The 16,291-nt window shown below is 42.8% G+C and overlaps 1 protein-coding gene across 3 annotated transcripts; it reads left to right on the top strand.

Moving 5' to 3' along the window:
• The first annotated feature begins 6,772 nt into the window (after nt 1-6,772).
• Nucleotides 6,773-15,616, top strand: TPRKB (TP53RK binding protein). 3 transcript variants are annotated; one of them, XM_070429490.1, is made up of 5 exons: nt 6,773-6,905; nt 10,454-10,613; nt 12,912-13,034; nt 14,598-14,774; nt 15,490-15,616. In XM_070429490.1, exons 2-5 carry the CDS (start codon nt 10,473-10,475, stop codon nt 15,574-15,576), a joined length of 528 nt encoding a protein of 175 aa, XP_070285591.1. In that variant the 5' UTR covers nt 6,773-6,905; nt 10,454-10,472; the 3' UTR covers nt 15,577-15,616. The 3 variants fall into 3 exon arrangements, with proteins under 3 accessions (XP_070285591.1, XP_070285593.1, XP_070285592.1); XM_070429492.1 differs by lacking the exon at nt 6,773-6,905 and adding an exon at nt 7,291-7,359; XM_070429491.1 differs by lacking the exon at nt 6,773-6,905 and adding an exon at nt 8,827-9,011.
• The last annotated feature ends 675 nt before the right edge of the window (nt 15,617-16,291 follow it).

Raw genomic sequence — 16,291 nt, 5'->3', positions numbered from 1 at the left:
GGAAAAAGTTTAGCTAAATCAGAAAGCAGGTCTACCATAATTAAGTTTATTCTATATAAAAGGCTAAGTTGACTTGCCCACGTGCAATACATATAAAGCTCTCGCAGGCGCCAATCGCACGCATGTTTCGATCTGTCATTGTAAATCGTGAATTTGGTTGACACTTCTATAGAGAAAGGGCGAATAGCGTTATTAAAATATTCTAATTTCCTTTCAATGTGCATGAATTCGTGCACCGGGTCACTAGTTTAAATATATGCTTATGTCACCACTTCTTGATTTTTCAATTTCTGATATTATCTGTTGACTTCTTACAGTGGGAAGATAAGGATTTAGCTTTTTCACATCATCTACCCATACACAGAATCTACTTTTAACTCCTGGTCGAGGCCTTCAGTAATCAGACTCCCAGCTGGTTCTTTTTTTAATTTTTATTCAAAATATCTTTAATTTTAAAACACCCAGCATTCAATACCAACTTAGAATCCAGATTTGTTTAAATCTCCCTGCTGGCTGCCCTCAGAGTGCTCATAATCAGGGACAGGGCCACTTTGAGAGTGGCATGGAGATGAGAAGCCAAGGGGAAGTAGGGGCTGCCAAAGACCCGGACACAGGTCCCATTCTTGGGGAGCCACTTGGGGTGCCTGAAGGGCTGGCAAGAACCTAGTGCTGTCTTGGTCGCTGGTTGGCCCACTGGCCTCCCCTCAGCATCCTGTCCCTCCTGAGGCACCATTACACAGATGCCAGGTGGGGCTGTGTCCAGGTGATGCCACGTGGGTCCTCAGCCCAAGAAAGGCAAATAGGCTGCTTGCCTTGGGGTCCAGAGGAATAGGGGTAGGTTTCCATGCTTGAGCACATTCCCACAGGATAGGCTGCCAGCATGCTAACTGCCCAGGTGGGGTGGTCACAGTCCATTTGTCTCGCCCAGGGGCTGTCGGGTGGTAAGGTAGTTACTGTGCCAGCCAGTAGGTGATGTACCTCCCGTGATTTCCCTGGGCCCGATAATCTTTACCACCTGCGTCAGGGTGAGAGCAGGGCTAGGTGGGGACTCCCCAGGCACCCAGGTGTGTGGGGGGCGGGGGGACAGCAAGACAGGTGGCCCCAGGATCCTGACCTTGGGTGAGAGGAGACCTGGGGGCACCCCTGACTCCAGCTGGTTTTTCTTTTCTTTTTTGTTTATACTGAATATGTTGGGGTGATACTGGTTAACAAAACCTGTTAAGAAAACAGGTTTCAGATACACAATTTCATATCCAGCTGATTTTCAAAGCCTCCGCTATATAACACTCCACTCTTCAGTGAGCAGCCAGTTCCTGAACATTGTTGTACATATTTATGCCACTCTGTCTTTCAGATGGTTTGCATAGCTGTGGTCTCTGAGCAAAACATTCTCGCTTTTGAAGCCCCGTCCCCTTAGTAAAGCCTTCTCTCCCAGCTGTACTTCCCTACCAATTTCTTTCTTTTTGTACAAAGCACCTTACGTCACTGTTTGGCATTTATTTCATTTATATCTCCTGTCACATGAAACACAGGTTCTAAGCGCCATCTCAGATTCCTTCAACCCTCTCCCTCTTCCCTGAAGCCGTCATCCGCCACTTGGACCACAGTCTTTATTTTTAATTTTTATTTTTTTTGCATTGCCAGCTAACCTTTTTCGCTCCCTGAGCTGACGAGAGCCCGGGTTAAACTGGACCTGCATGGCCCTTACGACCCCCACGTCAAGCCCTCTGTCTTCTCAGTCACCCCTCCACGTTAGAGATAGAGAAAATGTCACACTACAGGCCACAGGGCCTGGCTTCTGAGCTGCCACTGAAGGATGAGATGATGATCAGAAGTGTGAAGGCATCAGTTCCCAAGTTGGGAAGTCTTGATTGATGGAACAAAATACAGGAGGAGCCTGGCAGGCTGATTCCCCCTCTTCATCCCCCTTCAGTGGACTACTCTCAGGCACGGTTTTTCCTTTCAAGCCATCCAGAGAAAGGCAAGCCTGCTGAGCGCACACACATGCCAAACCACCGGGTGTCTTGGCTCTGGCTCCTGGTGAAGTCTCCAGGCAGGTAATCCCTGGTGCCATCTTGCTTTGCCTCTTTCCTTGCTTCCCTTTCCTGTCTTCCTCACCCTCACCTTGCTTCCGGCTCTGCTTTCTAGAGTGTTTGTCCATCAATTTGGCAGAGTCATAGTTTTGAGTGTTCAACCATGCACATGCGAAAGGAAACCACCAGAGCGCTTCCCTGATTTGACATTGAGATCCTACATATATTTATACCTTCACGTCATATCGAAATGTCACTTACATCTGAGGTAACAGTTGTTCAAGATGTACACATTGTTTTCACAACAGGGCAATCGTTTTTGGAGTCTGGGTGTCTTCCATGACCCATTTGTTCAGGTAACACTTCCATGGTTAGATTCACTTCAACAGATGGTGACAGTTATGCGTATGTGTGCAAGTCAATGTATTGCAGAGAAGGTTGATATTCTTAGGGAAGTTCTCAGTTAACCCTTCATCAGATCAGTTTTTGAATTAATTTTGTGATGCATAATGATCTCTATTCCTCTGCAGCTGTAGATAAAAGGATCATCTTCACCTCTGAGATGACTTTTTGAAAAACAGTAAAATTCATGTTTTTTTAGTGTACAATTCTGTGAGTTTTGACAAATGCATTCAGTTTTGTAGTGACAATTAAAAACAGTTTTATTACCCCCACAGCCCGAAAATTCCCTCATGTCACTTTGTAGCCAATTGCTCCCACCGAGGCAGACCTTGGCAACAACTGATCTGTTTTCTGTCCATGCAGTTTTGGCTCTTCTAGAATGTCATGTGAGTGGAATCAGACAATATATGTAGCCTGTTGAATGTGACTCCTTTCATTTACCATAATGCTTTTGAGATTTATCCATGTTGCCAAGTGGATCACTAGTTCATTCCCTTTAATGCTGCTAGTATTCTATTATATGGATACTAGAGGCCCGATGCACAAAATTCTTGCAAGGGGCTTGGCCTCGCAGCCCCGGCTTCGTCCGAAAGGTCATCCAGAAGGTCGTTCGGCTGTCCGGTCTAATTAGCATATTATGCTTTTATTATTATAGATACCCCAATTTGTTTATCCATCTACCAGTTGAAGGATTGGATTGTTTCCAGTTTTTTATTTTGAACAAAGATGCTATAAACATTTGTGTACAGATTTTTATGAACATATATGTTTATTTTCCTTGGAGTGGGATGCTGCTGTGGGATAAGTGTGTGTCTAATTCTATAAGAAACTGACAAACTTTTCCAAATGGCTGTACATCTCCATCAACAACGTATGAGTTCCAGCTAACTCTCACCAGGACAGTACTGTCAGTTTTTTTCTTTTATTCTAGCTAATCTAATACAGATGTTGTGTGGTCTCATATTTTTAAAACAACTTAGAAATATAATTGGCATACAATATGCTGTACGTTTTTTAAGTAAGCATTTTGATATATTTGACACATATACATCCATGAAAGCATTACCACAATTAAGGTAGAACATATCTATTACTCCAAAGTTTCCTTGTGCCCCTTTGTAATTCCTTATTTCCACCCTAGGTCCCTTAACCAAGCAACCGCTGACCTGCTGTCACTATAGAGTCATTTTATATGAGTGGAGTCATACAGCATGTACTACTTTTATGCCTGGGTTTTTTCATTCAGCATAATTATTTTGAGATCCATCCATGTTGTTGTATGTAGCAACAATTGATCGTTTTGACTGCCCAGTTAGTCCATTGTATGTATATACCATTTACTTATCCATTTACTCAATGAATATTCTGGTTGTTTCCAGCTTTTGGCGCTTATAACAGCTGCTATGAACAGACAACTTTTTTAAATGTCTATTTTTAGTCGACTTCATTGAGGCACAATGTATAGTCTATCAAATTTACTCTTTTAAAGTGCATAATTTGATGATTTTAAAAAATATTTTTACTGATTTCAGAGGAAGGGAAAGAGGGAGAAATAGAAACATCAATGATAAGAATCATTTATGGGTTGCCTCCTGCATGCCCCCCACTGGGGGGCGCGCAACACTGGCATGTGCTCTGACCAGTAAAACAGGAATCTTGAACTGTGACCTCCTGGTTCAAAGGTCCATGCTCAACCATGGAGCCACGCTGGCTGGGGTAATTGGATTATTTTTGACAAATTCATACTCCCTGATAGCTAACACTACATCAAGATATGGAACACTGGTTCACTGCAGAGGTCAACCTTGGGGTCCTTTCCAGTCCATGTCCCACTTCCCCATCCCTAGCAACCACTGGTTTTCTTTTAGTCACTCTAGAATAAATTTGTATTTTCTAGAGTTTTGTAGAAATGGGACCATACAGTAACATAATTTTAGATTTTTGTGCTTTTTTTTTTTTTTTTTTGCTGAGCATGTTTTTAGATTTATCTATGTTGCAAGTATTGCAAATACCAGTAGTTCATTCTTTTCTATTACTGAGTAGCATTTCATTGTATGAATTTACTCTAACTTGTTTATCCCATTGATGTGTTGTAGGGCATTGGGTTAATTTTTGGCTGTCATGAGTATATTTGTTATAAACAGTTATGTATAAACCTTTATGTGGACACATATTTTCACTTCTGGATAAATTTCAGGAGTGAAATTTCTGGGTACAGTAAATATATTTTATAAATAATTTTTATTATTAAATATATATTTTAAAGAAACTGCCAAATTCTTTTCTAAAGTAGTTACATTCAGACCAGCAATATGAGGGTTCTATATTCTGCATGTTGTTCAACACTTGATATACTCAGTCCTTTAAACTTTAGTCATCATATAGGTATATAATAGTATCTCATTGTGTTTTTAATTTGCATTTCCCTGGTGGCTAATGATGTTGAGCATCTATCTTTTCATGTGTTTATTGATCTTTCATATATCTTTTGTGAAGTGTCTGTTTAAACGTCACCCATTCTTAGGTTGTTTTGCTTAGTTGTAAGAGTTCTTTATACCAGACTTGTCAGAATTATTTTTTTCCAATTAACTACATTCCCACAGTTCCACAGTTCTCTTTGCTACTAGTCTTCCTTAAATAGGCTAAGGCCTTATGTGCCTTAGAGCCTTTGAATTCTCTTTGTTGCCTGGACTGCTGCTCTCTCAGATACACAACTTGCTTCCAGACTTCCTCCCAGTCACTGTTCAAATGGCCCTTTTTGTGAGGCATTTTTAAACATCCTATTTAAAAGAGGCACACCCCACCCCACCCGCCCTAGCTGGTTTGGCTCAGTGGATAGAGCATCGGCCTGGGGCTGAAGGGTCCTGGGTTCCATTCCGTCCAAGGGCACATGCCAAGGTTGCAGGCTTGATCCCCAGTAGGGAGCGTGCAGGTGGCAGCTGATCAATGATTCTCTCTTATTATTGATGTTTCTATACTCATTCCCTCTCCCTTCCTCTCTGAAATTAATAAAAATATATTTTTAAAAAACCTATTTTCTCTGCATAGCACATATGCATAGGACAGCTATATTTGTTGTTTGCGTGTCTTCCTGTGTAAAGAATAGTACTGAATAAGATGAGCCCCGACCCAGAAAAACGTAAAATAACAGCCTGTTGCCCCAGCCCAGTGGTCGGCAAGCTCATTAGTCAACAGAGCCAAATATCAACAGCACAACGATTGAACTTTCTTTTGAGAGCCAAATTTTTTAAACTTAAACTATATAGGTAGGTACACTGTTATTAACTTAATTAGGGTACTCCTAAGCTGGCCTTTGCTAAAAACGTCCTCAATCTGATTGAGGTACATTCCCTGAGTTCGATCCCTTCCAACTCTCCCATCCACACTCCTCTTGTATACTTGTTTCGTCTATCTCCTTTCGTTCATCCTCTCTATATGTCCAAACCATCTCAACATACCTTTCTCAATCCTCGACACTACATCTTCTTTCACTCTACAACGTTCCCTAAAATTAACTTAATAAACTTTACTTAAAGTTTTAAATCAACTTCACACTGTATGTGCGCGCCCACACGTGGTATTTTGTGGAAGAGCCACACGCAAGGGGCCAAAGAGCCGCATGTGGCTCCTGAGCCACGGTTTGCCGACCACTGCCCTATCCGGTTTGGCTCAGTGATAGAGCCTTGGCCTTGATTCCAGCCAAGAGCACCTGCATTTATCTCGGTTGCAGGCTCCTCCCGCCTGTGCCCTGGTCAGGGCACCTGCAGAAGGCAACCTAACACACGGATATTTCTGTCCCTCTCTCACTCGCTCTAAAAATCAATGGAAAAAATATCCTCGGGTGAGAATTAAAAAAAAAAATGAGGAAATCATTACCCCTGCTTCAATTAAAAAAAAACAATAAAATAAAATACAGCCTTTGTAGGGGATTGCCTCCTCTCTTGGAGGCTGATACATGCAGGGATGATTTCAATAATTTGTCACGATCTCTTCTGATCGCAGGTCCCTAGGAGATCCTCCCTAAATGACCGCGCCCAGAGCAAGAAGGAAACTGAGTCCCGCTTGCCCCCGGGAAGAACTGCTGAAGCTTGACCGGCGGAGGCGTGGGGAGTTCATCCTGGCCAGTGCTTTGCACAAGAAGAAAGTGATGACATCTCGTCCAAGACCCAACAAGGGTTAGGGACGAGGCTGAGACTCACACCCAGGCCTCAGCTGTCCACCCGCGGGCCCTTGCAGCGCCCTCACCCCTCGCCGCGCCCCCACCCCTCGCCGGAAGTGACGGACGGAACCCGGCTGTCTGCGTCTGGGGACCCCCTCGCGGAGAAAGATCTGCGGAAGGGCGGGTGGGACCGGAGGCCGGAACCTTCCTTCCGCGGGGATCCGGAAAGAAGCTGACCGGAGGAGGGCGGGGACAAGGCGCCGCTTTGTTTCCGAGGGGACGATCTTCCGAGACGGACGCGGGAGGCGGCGGTGAGTCCTCCCCGGGGGAGCCGGTAGGGTCGGCTGGAAGGAGGCGGGCTGGGGTGGGCGAGCGGGAGGGCCGGTGCTGGGCCGCTGGGACCGGGGACCTTTGAGGCGACGCCTGGCGTTCCCCGCCCCCTCGTTTATGAAGTTCCCTGGGATGCGGCCCGGAAGTGACGGACTCGGGCCCCCTTCAGGGAGCGCACAGCCCGGGATACGAGACGCTCCCGCTCACTGCCGAGTGTGACGAGGGCCGAGAAGGAGCCCGTGTCATAGAGTCCAGCTCGGGGTCGCTGCTAAATGGACTCCTGACAGCGGGCTGGAGGGAGGAAGGAGCTGGGTCGGTGGCCCCTGTCCCAGAGGCAGAGCGGGGGAGGGGGGGGACGGCCATTGCGGCCGCGGAGAGCGCGGTCCGGAGGGGAGCGCAGTTCTCTCTCAAATCAATAAGTAGACATATCCTCAGGCGAGAATATTTTTTACTTATTTTTTTAAAACATTTTTATTGGTTTCAGAGAGAGCGGGAGAGAGACGTCAATGATGAGAGTCATTGATCGGCTGCCTCCTGCACGCCCCCCACTGGGGACCGGGCGGAGCCCAGGCCGTGCCCTCGAGCGGAATGAACCTGGGACCCTTCAGACCTTAGGCCGAGGCCCCATCCACTGAGCCAACCCAGCCAGGGCGAGAAAAGAAAGAAAAGCACTACCCCTGTTTCAGTTTTTAAAAAGTAATAAAATAAGATACAGCCTGTGTGGGGGATTACCTCCTCTCTTGGAGGCTGATGCGTTCAGGGATGATTTCATTAATGTCACGATGGTACCTGAGGCTGAGCGCGGTCCCAGGAGCCAGGAGGTCCCGGTCGGATTCCCTGCTGGACCCTGATGGGGCGTGTGCAAGAGGCAGCCAATCAGTGATTCTCTGTCATCATGGATGTTTCTCCCTCTCCCTTCCTCTCTAAAATCAATAAAAATGCATTTTTAAAAAGAGGTAAAATTGTCAAGACTTTATGGAGTAGATATGCTGTTTAAGTGATACGTTTCTGGCCTAAGTGAGTGAATTCAAAACAAAACAATTTCCTTTTCCTCTAGTGTAAAAACTGAAACCACAGGAAGTATTTTTTCCTCCATGATTATATGTACTTAGTAAACTTTGTGTGCTCTCTGTAGAAAACTCAGAACATACACACACAACTTTTTTATGTAGGACAGTAAATTATCTATAATCCAACTACCTAAGATGGCCATTTTTGGTGTATTTCCTTCATGTTTTTGTTTTCTGCATCTTTTTGTATAACTGGGAATATATTCATTATGTCTTTTTGTATCTACTTTTTCCCCATTGGAAATTATCATGACAATAAAGATTGAACTGGTATGTGCCAGAACATTATTTACAGATATTTCTTTTCCTGATTGTAACAGAAAAAGTCAGATGTAATTCCGTCAAGTTAGAGATAGCTTTTTGGTGTATTTTTCTTTAAATTTGTGTGTGTGCACCTTTTATAAAGACCCATGATTTATGCTGAATTCTATGTTTTGTTTACCAATCAGAGGTTTTTATTTAATGTTATTTATTACTATTTTGTCTTTACTCTTTAAGACTATAGGTGTTTTTTAAAAATATTTTTATTGATTTTTTACAGAGAGGAAGGGAGAGAGATAGAGAGTTAGAAACACCGATGAGAGAGAAACATCGATCAGCTGCCTCCTGCACACCCCCCACTGGGGATGTGCCCGCAACCAAGGCACATGCCCTTGACTGGAATCAAACCTGGGACCCTTCAGTCCGAAGGCCGATGCTCTAGTCACTGAGCCAAACCAGTTAGGGCAAGACTATAGGTTTTAATGGTTGTTTCGTCACAACCAATCCCCTGTTACTAGCTAATAGGTTTCAACTTTTTAAAAAAAAAAAATTTCTTTATTGATTTCAGAGAGGAGGGAAGAGGGAGAGAGAGAAACCTCAATGATGAAAGAGAATCATCGATCGGCTGTCTCCTGCACAACCCCCGCTGGGGATCGAGCCCGTAACCCAGGCGTGTGCCTTTGGCCGGAATCGAACCTGGGACCCTTCAGTCCACAGTCCGACGTTCTATCCACTGAGCCAAACCGGCTAGAGCAGGTTTCAACTTTTTACTGTTAGAATGAGAGGGACCTCTAATTACATAAATTCTCAGATGTCCAATTTATTCCTTGAGAACGAGTTCTAGAAATGGAACCTACCAGGTGGAGAGAACGTGAACCTATCAAATTGCCTCACCCAAATATCTAATTAAGCCTTTGATTGAAATTGTTTTAAATATCAAATTTTTGCAAGACTTTGTTTTTCCATCTAGGTTATAGTTATGTCTTTCTCATTATTCAAACTGTCTCTTATGCTTCTTTCATGTCTTTGTATATACCCTTCCCTTTCCTCATTAAATTATGTCTAAGAAAGGGCCAGTATTACTGATTATTTAATAATGTGCCTTCTCTGCTGAAATTCCATGTGTGAAATGACTTTGAGTCATGTCACACTTTTATTTATAAAATTATTTTCTCCCTTAATATGTGTCTAGGTTTTGCTAAAATGCAAATAAAATGGTGAGATCAGAAAGTTTAAAAAGGCCGTGCAGAAGACAGGTTTTGAAACCCGACACAATGGGTCCGAGGCCACCTGTCACTATTTGAGCCAAATTAAGCAGAGACAGGGTTGGATTATATATGAGCGTTCATTCCATAATGCTGGCTGTATGGGGAGACCAGTCCGTCACCCTGGAAATTCTGCTCTGACCCCCCCTTGCCAGGTGGCTGTTTATATACACACAAGGGAGAAGATAGCTAGCAACATGCAGCCGTGAGCTGCAAGTGTAACATGGAAAGGGGAGGGTAGAGTCTGCTCTCCGCCTTCAGGAGCTCAAAGTCCGATAACAAGGTGGCTAATCTTTTATGATGTTACAAACAGCTCAGCAGGTTCCTGGGGCTGAGGTAAACCAGAGGGGGTCAGGGTCTGGGCACAGCAACCAAATCGAAGCATGTCCTGTCCTTGGTCTGTTCTCAAAATGTATTTCTTTTCTGAGTAGTGGACCCATTGAGGTATCTTACCTTTTTACAATCTTGTTTCATCCTCCAGTTCCCCAGGGTCTGTAAGAAAACTTCTTCTCTATAGTTAGTAAGTGGATAATTATTAGACAGCTGTGGCTCTATTATTACATGCCCTTCCCCACTCTCAGTTTTGTTAATACTGTAGGTAACTTATAGCCTAAAGAATTCCTGGTATTCTGCTCCTAGTCAGCTGCTGGGGAAGCTGCCCTCAGCCATGCCTCTGAGCTTCCTCACCTGTACAACAGGGCATCGGGCAGCAGCCACGACCCTTTCCCAGTAAAGGCAACTACAGAGAGCTCAGCAGGGTGAGGAAGATAAGATCCCATGAGGAAGCCAGATGTGTTTTTGGGGTGGATTTTTCTAGTTTAGCAGTTGTATCATTAAAATTTTTAAATTTATTAGCAAGGATGTTTGTTATAAATTCTAATGTTAACTTTTAAACAAAAGAAGTTTTTTGGTCTTTTTGGTTTTATGCAATAGAATCCTGCTTATCTATGAAATGCAGTTAACACATCAGCTGGACCTATTTCCGGAATGCAGGGTGACCCTTCTGTTATTTAAAGATGTAAAAAATGCTGGAGACTTGAGAAAAAAGGCCATGGAAGGTGCTATTGATAGTTCATTGATAAACCCTACAGTGGTAAGTACAAGTGAGAATGAGACATATGGGCATTTAAGAATATGTTAATTTTTCATGATGTAATAGGCTAGCCTAAAATTGCCATCTTCGGGTAAAAAGTTCTTGTCCAAGCTGTGGAGTGGAGTCAGACTTGGGCAGCCTTGAGTTTAATAGTGAATAGAAGCTGAAGTTTTAGGCCCTGCACTAGGAGGTGGGAAAGATGTGGTCTGGCTTCATAAGGGCAGATGCCTGGATCTCCATTTCTCACCTGAACTAGAAAATCTCTGCAAAGGGGCATCGTATAGCGCTGATGAGCACTGGCTGTGGAATCACATTGCCAGGACTTCATCCCAACTCTGCCAGTGGTTAGGACTTGGCATAAATGGTAGCCAATGTCTATATAGTGTTTACTCTGTTCTAGTGCTTTCCATATACTAACTCACTTCACAACAACTCTGTGAAGTATGATTACCTCCACCTAACGAAACACTAAGGAATTTGCCCGAGTCATTGGTAAGTGACACAGCTGGTATCCAAACCCAGAGATTCGCTACTTTTGTTTCATCTACTGCAGGTGAATAAGTATACTGATTTCATAGGATAGTTTTAAGAATTAAAGGATAATCCTGTATAATAAAAGAGAAACATGTAAATTGACTGTCCCTCTGCTACACCCACCAGCCAATCAAGAGTGGGTATGCAAATTAACCCAACAAGGCAGGTTAATTTGCATACACAGGCGCCAAGTGGAGAGCAGACCTGGAGAGCCGGAGGCTTGGTGGGGGATATGGCTCCCTTGGTCGCTCCCAGCAACTGAGGGAGCCACGCCCCCCAGGTAACCGGACGGAGAGCAGAGAGGGAGAGCTGGCGGCTTGGAGGACTTGGCAGAGTGGAAGGCCAGGGACTGGAAACAGAGCAGGAAGGGAAAACCAAGAGCGTGGGGAGCACCAGGAATTCTGGGAATAGTAGTTCTGTTGGCAGCCCCAGGACCGGAAGCGAAAGCACCGAGTGCGGGGAGCACCAGGAATGCTGGGAATCATAGTCCTGGTGGCAGATGGATCTCCTAGACCAGGGGTGGGCAAACTTTTTGACTCGAGGGCCACAATGGGTTCTTAAACTGGACCGGAGGGCCGGAACAAAAGCATGGATGGAGTGTTTGTGTGAACTAATATAAATTCAAAGTAAACATCATTACATAAAAGGGTACGGTCTTTTTTTTTTTTTAGTTTTATTCATTTCAAACGGGCCGGATCCGGCCCGTGGGCCGTAGTTTGCCCACGGCTGTCCTAGACACTAGAACAGTGGTTCTCAACCTGTGGGTCGCAACCCCTTTGGGGGTCAAACGACCCTTTCACAGGAGTTGCCTAAGACCATCGAAAACACATATATAATTACATATTGTTTTTATGATTAATCATTATGCTTTAATTATGTTCAATTTCTAACAACGAAAATACATCCTGCATATCAGATATTTACATTACGATTCATAACAGTAGCAAAATTACAGTTATGAAATAGCAACAAAAATAATTTTATGATACTGCCAGCACTATTGGAATAAACACTCATATATGATTCAAAAAAAAAATTTATGTTTGGGGGTCACCACAACATGAGGAACTGTATTAAAGGGTCACGGCATTAGGAAGGTTGAGAACCACTGCACTAGAACAAAGTGAGCCTGGAGCAAGTTATGTTGCAATGGTGGATGGGAGGAAAGCAAAGGTGAGAGACATAAGTAAAATCAGAGTGTCTAGGAAAAATAAAAGGGAAGATATCCTAAAACTTCCAGGAAATCTCTACCAACGAAGCAAAGAAAATAAAATGCCTCTATTATTCTGAGCAACAAACCAAACTGAGTTGGGGTTTCAGACAGTTCGCTCATGATTGCAAAGACAGACAAACTCCCGGATTGGAGAGGGCTCCCCTGAGGGCTCCCAGATTGGAGAGGGTGCAGGTCAGGCTGAGGGACCCCCACACCCCCCAGAACATGAATGTCGTGCACCGGGCCTCTAGTAGAAGTATAAAATGTTTAGAATATGACCTTTCCCATAATATTAGCCCTTGATAAATGTCATTTTTAATTTGTTTTACTATTTAAGTTCATTGCAGCTTTAAAATTCCATGATTTTCTGAACACCCAGGTCCTTGAGATAGCAATTTTGGAAATATAGTTCATAGGAATTGTGATGAAGTAAAACAGCCTGACCTTGGAGTTATCATGAGATAGGGCATGTGACTTCAGAGTACTCCAGATTCTCTTTGTGTAATTCTTTTTGGTTTGTTTGTTTTGTGTGTTTTGTTTTTTTTTGGTAGATTGTCGATCCATTTCAGATACTTGTGGCAGCAAACAAAGCAGTTCATCTCTACAAACTAGGAAAAATGAAGACGAGAACTCTATCTACTGAAATTATATTCAACCTGTCCCCAAATAACAATGTAATTAATATGGATTTTACTTAACTTTATTTCTGCTCACCTTGTCATGATAATATGAGTGTTCCCCAGAATTCCTGTAAGTCTATTATTAGTAGCAAACCAAAGGAGTAGTGAAGAGAGGTCTGGATAGAGATTTGAGGTTTAGCTCTGCCTTTTGCTAGAAAAATAAGCTTTGGACTCACTTTGCATTTGAGCAAACAAAAGTTTTGCTAAATTAAGTGAGCATAGTTTTATCTGTATAGGATCAGGAAGATCCCTCTAAGTGACATCTGAATCTAAATGATAAAACAATAGGCATGGATATTTGTGCTATCGTATGCATTTTTATTTTTTTTTTTTTATTTTTATTTTTTTAATATATTTTATTGATTTTTCACAGAGAGGAAGGGAGAGAGATAGAGAGTTAGAAACATCGATGAGAGAGAAACATCGACCAGCTGCCTCCTGCACATCTCCTACTGGGGATGTGCCCGCAACCCAGGTACATGCCCTTGACCGGAATCAAACCCGGGACCTTTCAGTCCGAAGGCCGACGCTCTATCCACTGAGCCAAACCGGTTTCGGCATCGTATGCATTTTTAATTCTTCCTGTAAACTTGAGGGTAGAACCCATGTCTTTTCCATCTACGAGAAGCCTGCCTGCTGCCTAGAACAGCCATTCCCACACTCCGTGTGTAGAAAGAGTTTGTGGTTTGAGATACTGATAGTAACTCAAAAGTTTTGAGCTAAAGACATTCCACATGTGGCACATAAAAATAAAAAATAACTGAAATTTTGCTGATGAAGTTTTAGTATTACCACTACTATTAATAACACAACCAGGTACTAATGTCATCAAAAGAAAACTTAGGAAACCTGTGGTATGGTTTAAAATACAGATGTTTGAAATATTCATGAAATGCATGATAATAGAACCCCCCAGTACCTGGAGGAAAAAATTACCAGGTAATTATAGTTTCTTTGAGAACATTTGAAAGAAATCAAGAAACTATTCAATTCAGTAGACATCTGTTGAGTTTGTCCCTGTGCCATTCAGTTCTAGAAACAGAAGGAGCAGATACATTCCTGAGGAAGGCAGGTGAACAAGACAGAAGTCCAAATGCCCTAAGATAAATGATATGATAGGAATGATAATTCACATCTGTGGGAACAGCAAAGAACAATTTTTCTGTAAAGAGGGTGCAGGAGGGAGTGACATTTGAACTGCACCTTGAGGGTGAGGGCTCTCCAGGCAGAGCACAAACAGTGAGCACACAGGCAGTGAAATGTGACATAATGGAATCTCCAAACAGTCTAGCCTGGCTGGTCGGCAGCAGTGCAGGACTGAGGGTCACCGGCCGGAGGAGGGGTGATTGGTGTGCCTTGCGAAGAAGTTTGAGCTTGATTCCACAGGATGAGCAGAGAGTGCTGTAGAGGCAGAACTGGTAGATGTTGGGAAGGGATTATTGAAGATAAAAACTAGGCAGAGAGAACTCCCAGGATATGAAAATACCCTGAGCAGGAAGAAAGATGGTGAGGTGCTTCAGACATAGAAACTATTGCTTTATTGTCTTTTCCCCCCAGATTTCAGAGGCTTTGAAAAAATTCGGTATCTCAGCAAATGACACTTCAGTTCTAATTGTTTACATTGAAGATGGAGAAAAACAAATAGATAAAGAAGACCTAATAGCTAAGGTAGAAGGTCAGCAAGTTTCCCTGAAAAATCTTCCTGAAATAACAAATATTACAGAAGTCAAAAAGGTTTGTAAATCCAAAAAGGTGATAGATAAGGAATAATACCAATGCTGTTTGCTATTGCTAACCTATGCTGCTTTTTTCCTTTTCGAACTTTTTTTTTCAATCCATTAATTATTTTTTTAGACAAAGGAAGGGAGAGAGAGAAACATTAATCGCTTGCCTCCCATATGCTCCCTGACTGGGGATAGAACCCACAACCTAGGTATGTGCCCTGACCGGGAATCAAGGCTCCATCCGAGCCACCCAGCCGTGGCATTTTTTTGAACTTTTAAGAAAGGTTAACATAATTTAAAATTACTTAAAAAATTATTATAGATGCGAAGAATTGGAAGAGGCAGGTTTGTGTAAAATATAATTAGAAACTTGGTTGATAAAAGCATTTTCTAATTAAGAAAGAATAGACAACTTTAGATGTCAAGTTTACATAGTTATATTACATTTGTAATATAACATAAATTTAGAATGAAGCTAGTGTGTATGCCTTTAAAACTGGTACAAATTTAGTTTCTATGTTTAGAGAGCTACCACCATAATTTCAATTTAAAGGGCACTTTTGACATATGTGATGCATCTGCTTTGCATATTTTAGTCACATTTTAATTTCATACTGTTATCCTAATAATTGAATGATAAATGATTTCACTTACAGGTTTGTGTAATAAAAGTTAGTAGTGCATGAATATATTAGAATGCCATAATTTGTATTTTATTTTTATAGATATATAAACTATCTTCACAAGAAGAAAGGATTGGGACATTATTGGATGCTGTCATTTGTAGAATGTCAACAAAAGATGTTTTGTGAAATGTCAGAAACATTAAAAATGTTCAGCATTTATAAAAAACGTTGCTTTTTCTTTTCTTACAATAAAACTACAGGCCTGGTGCACAAAATTCGTGCGGGGGTGGAGTGTGTTCTCAGCCCCACCTGTGCCCTCTCACAATCCGGGACCCCTCGGCGGATGTCCAACTGCCGGTTTACAGGCCTAAACCAGCAGCAGTCAGACATCCCTCGCAATCTGGGATGCTGCATGCACCAGTGACCATACTTTCATACAGGTGAAAGGCATCTTGCCACCCTAGCTGGTTTGTCTCCATGGATAGAGGACATGATAGAGGACAAAGGGTCCCCAGTTCGATTCCAGTCAAGGGCACATGCCCGGGGTTGCGGCTTGATCCCCAATAGGGAGCATGCAGGAGGCAGCCAATCAATGATTCTCTCTCATCATTGATGTTTCTATCTCTCCCTCTCCCTCCCTCTCTGAAATCAATAGAAATATATATATATATATATATATATTTTTTTTTTTAAAGGCATCTTGCCAAAACCGGTTTGGCTCAGTGGATAGAGCATCGGTCTGCGGACTGTAGGGTCCCAGGTTCGATTCCGGTCAAGGGCATGTACATGGGTTCTGGACACATCCCCAGTAGGAGATGTGCAGGAGGCAGCTGATCGATGTTTCTCTCTCATCGATGTTTCTAACTATCTCTCTCCCTTCCTCTCTGTAAAAAATCAATAA

This window comes from Myotis yumanensis, unplaced genomic scaffold (genome assembly GCF_028538775.1).
Source record: "Myotis yumanensis isolate MYYU_CA2020_CCGP unplaced genomic scaffold, mMyoYum1.0.hap1 SCAF_11, whole genome shotgun sequence".
NCBI classification, from domain to species: Eukaryota; Metazoa; Chordata; class Mammalia; order Chiroptera; family Vespertilionidae; genus Myotis; species Myotis yumanensis.
This window is presented reverse-complemented; position numbering and strand designations above follow the sequence as displayed.

Excerpts from the sequence above, each read along its gene's own strand:
- TPRKB (XM_070429490.1), top strand. The coding sequence starts at position 10,473 with ATGCAGTTAACACATCAGCTGGACCTATTTCCGGAATGCAGGGTGACC. Across the intron at positions 10,614-12,911 it reads CATTGATAAACCCTACAGTG|ATTGTCGATCCATTTCAGAT; the intron begins GTAAGTACAAGT and ends TTTTTTTGGTAG. Across the intron at positions 14,775-15,489 it reads ATATTACAGAAGTCAAAAAG|ATATATAAACTATCTTCACA; the intron begins GTTTGTAAATCC and ends TTATTTTTATAG.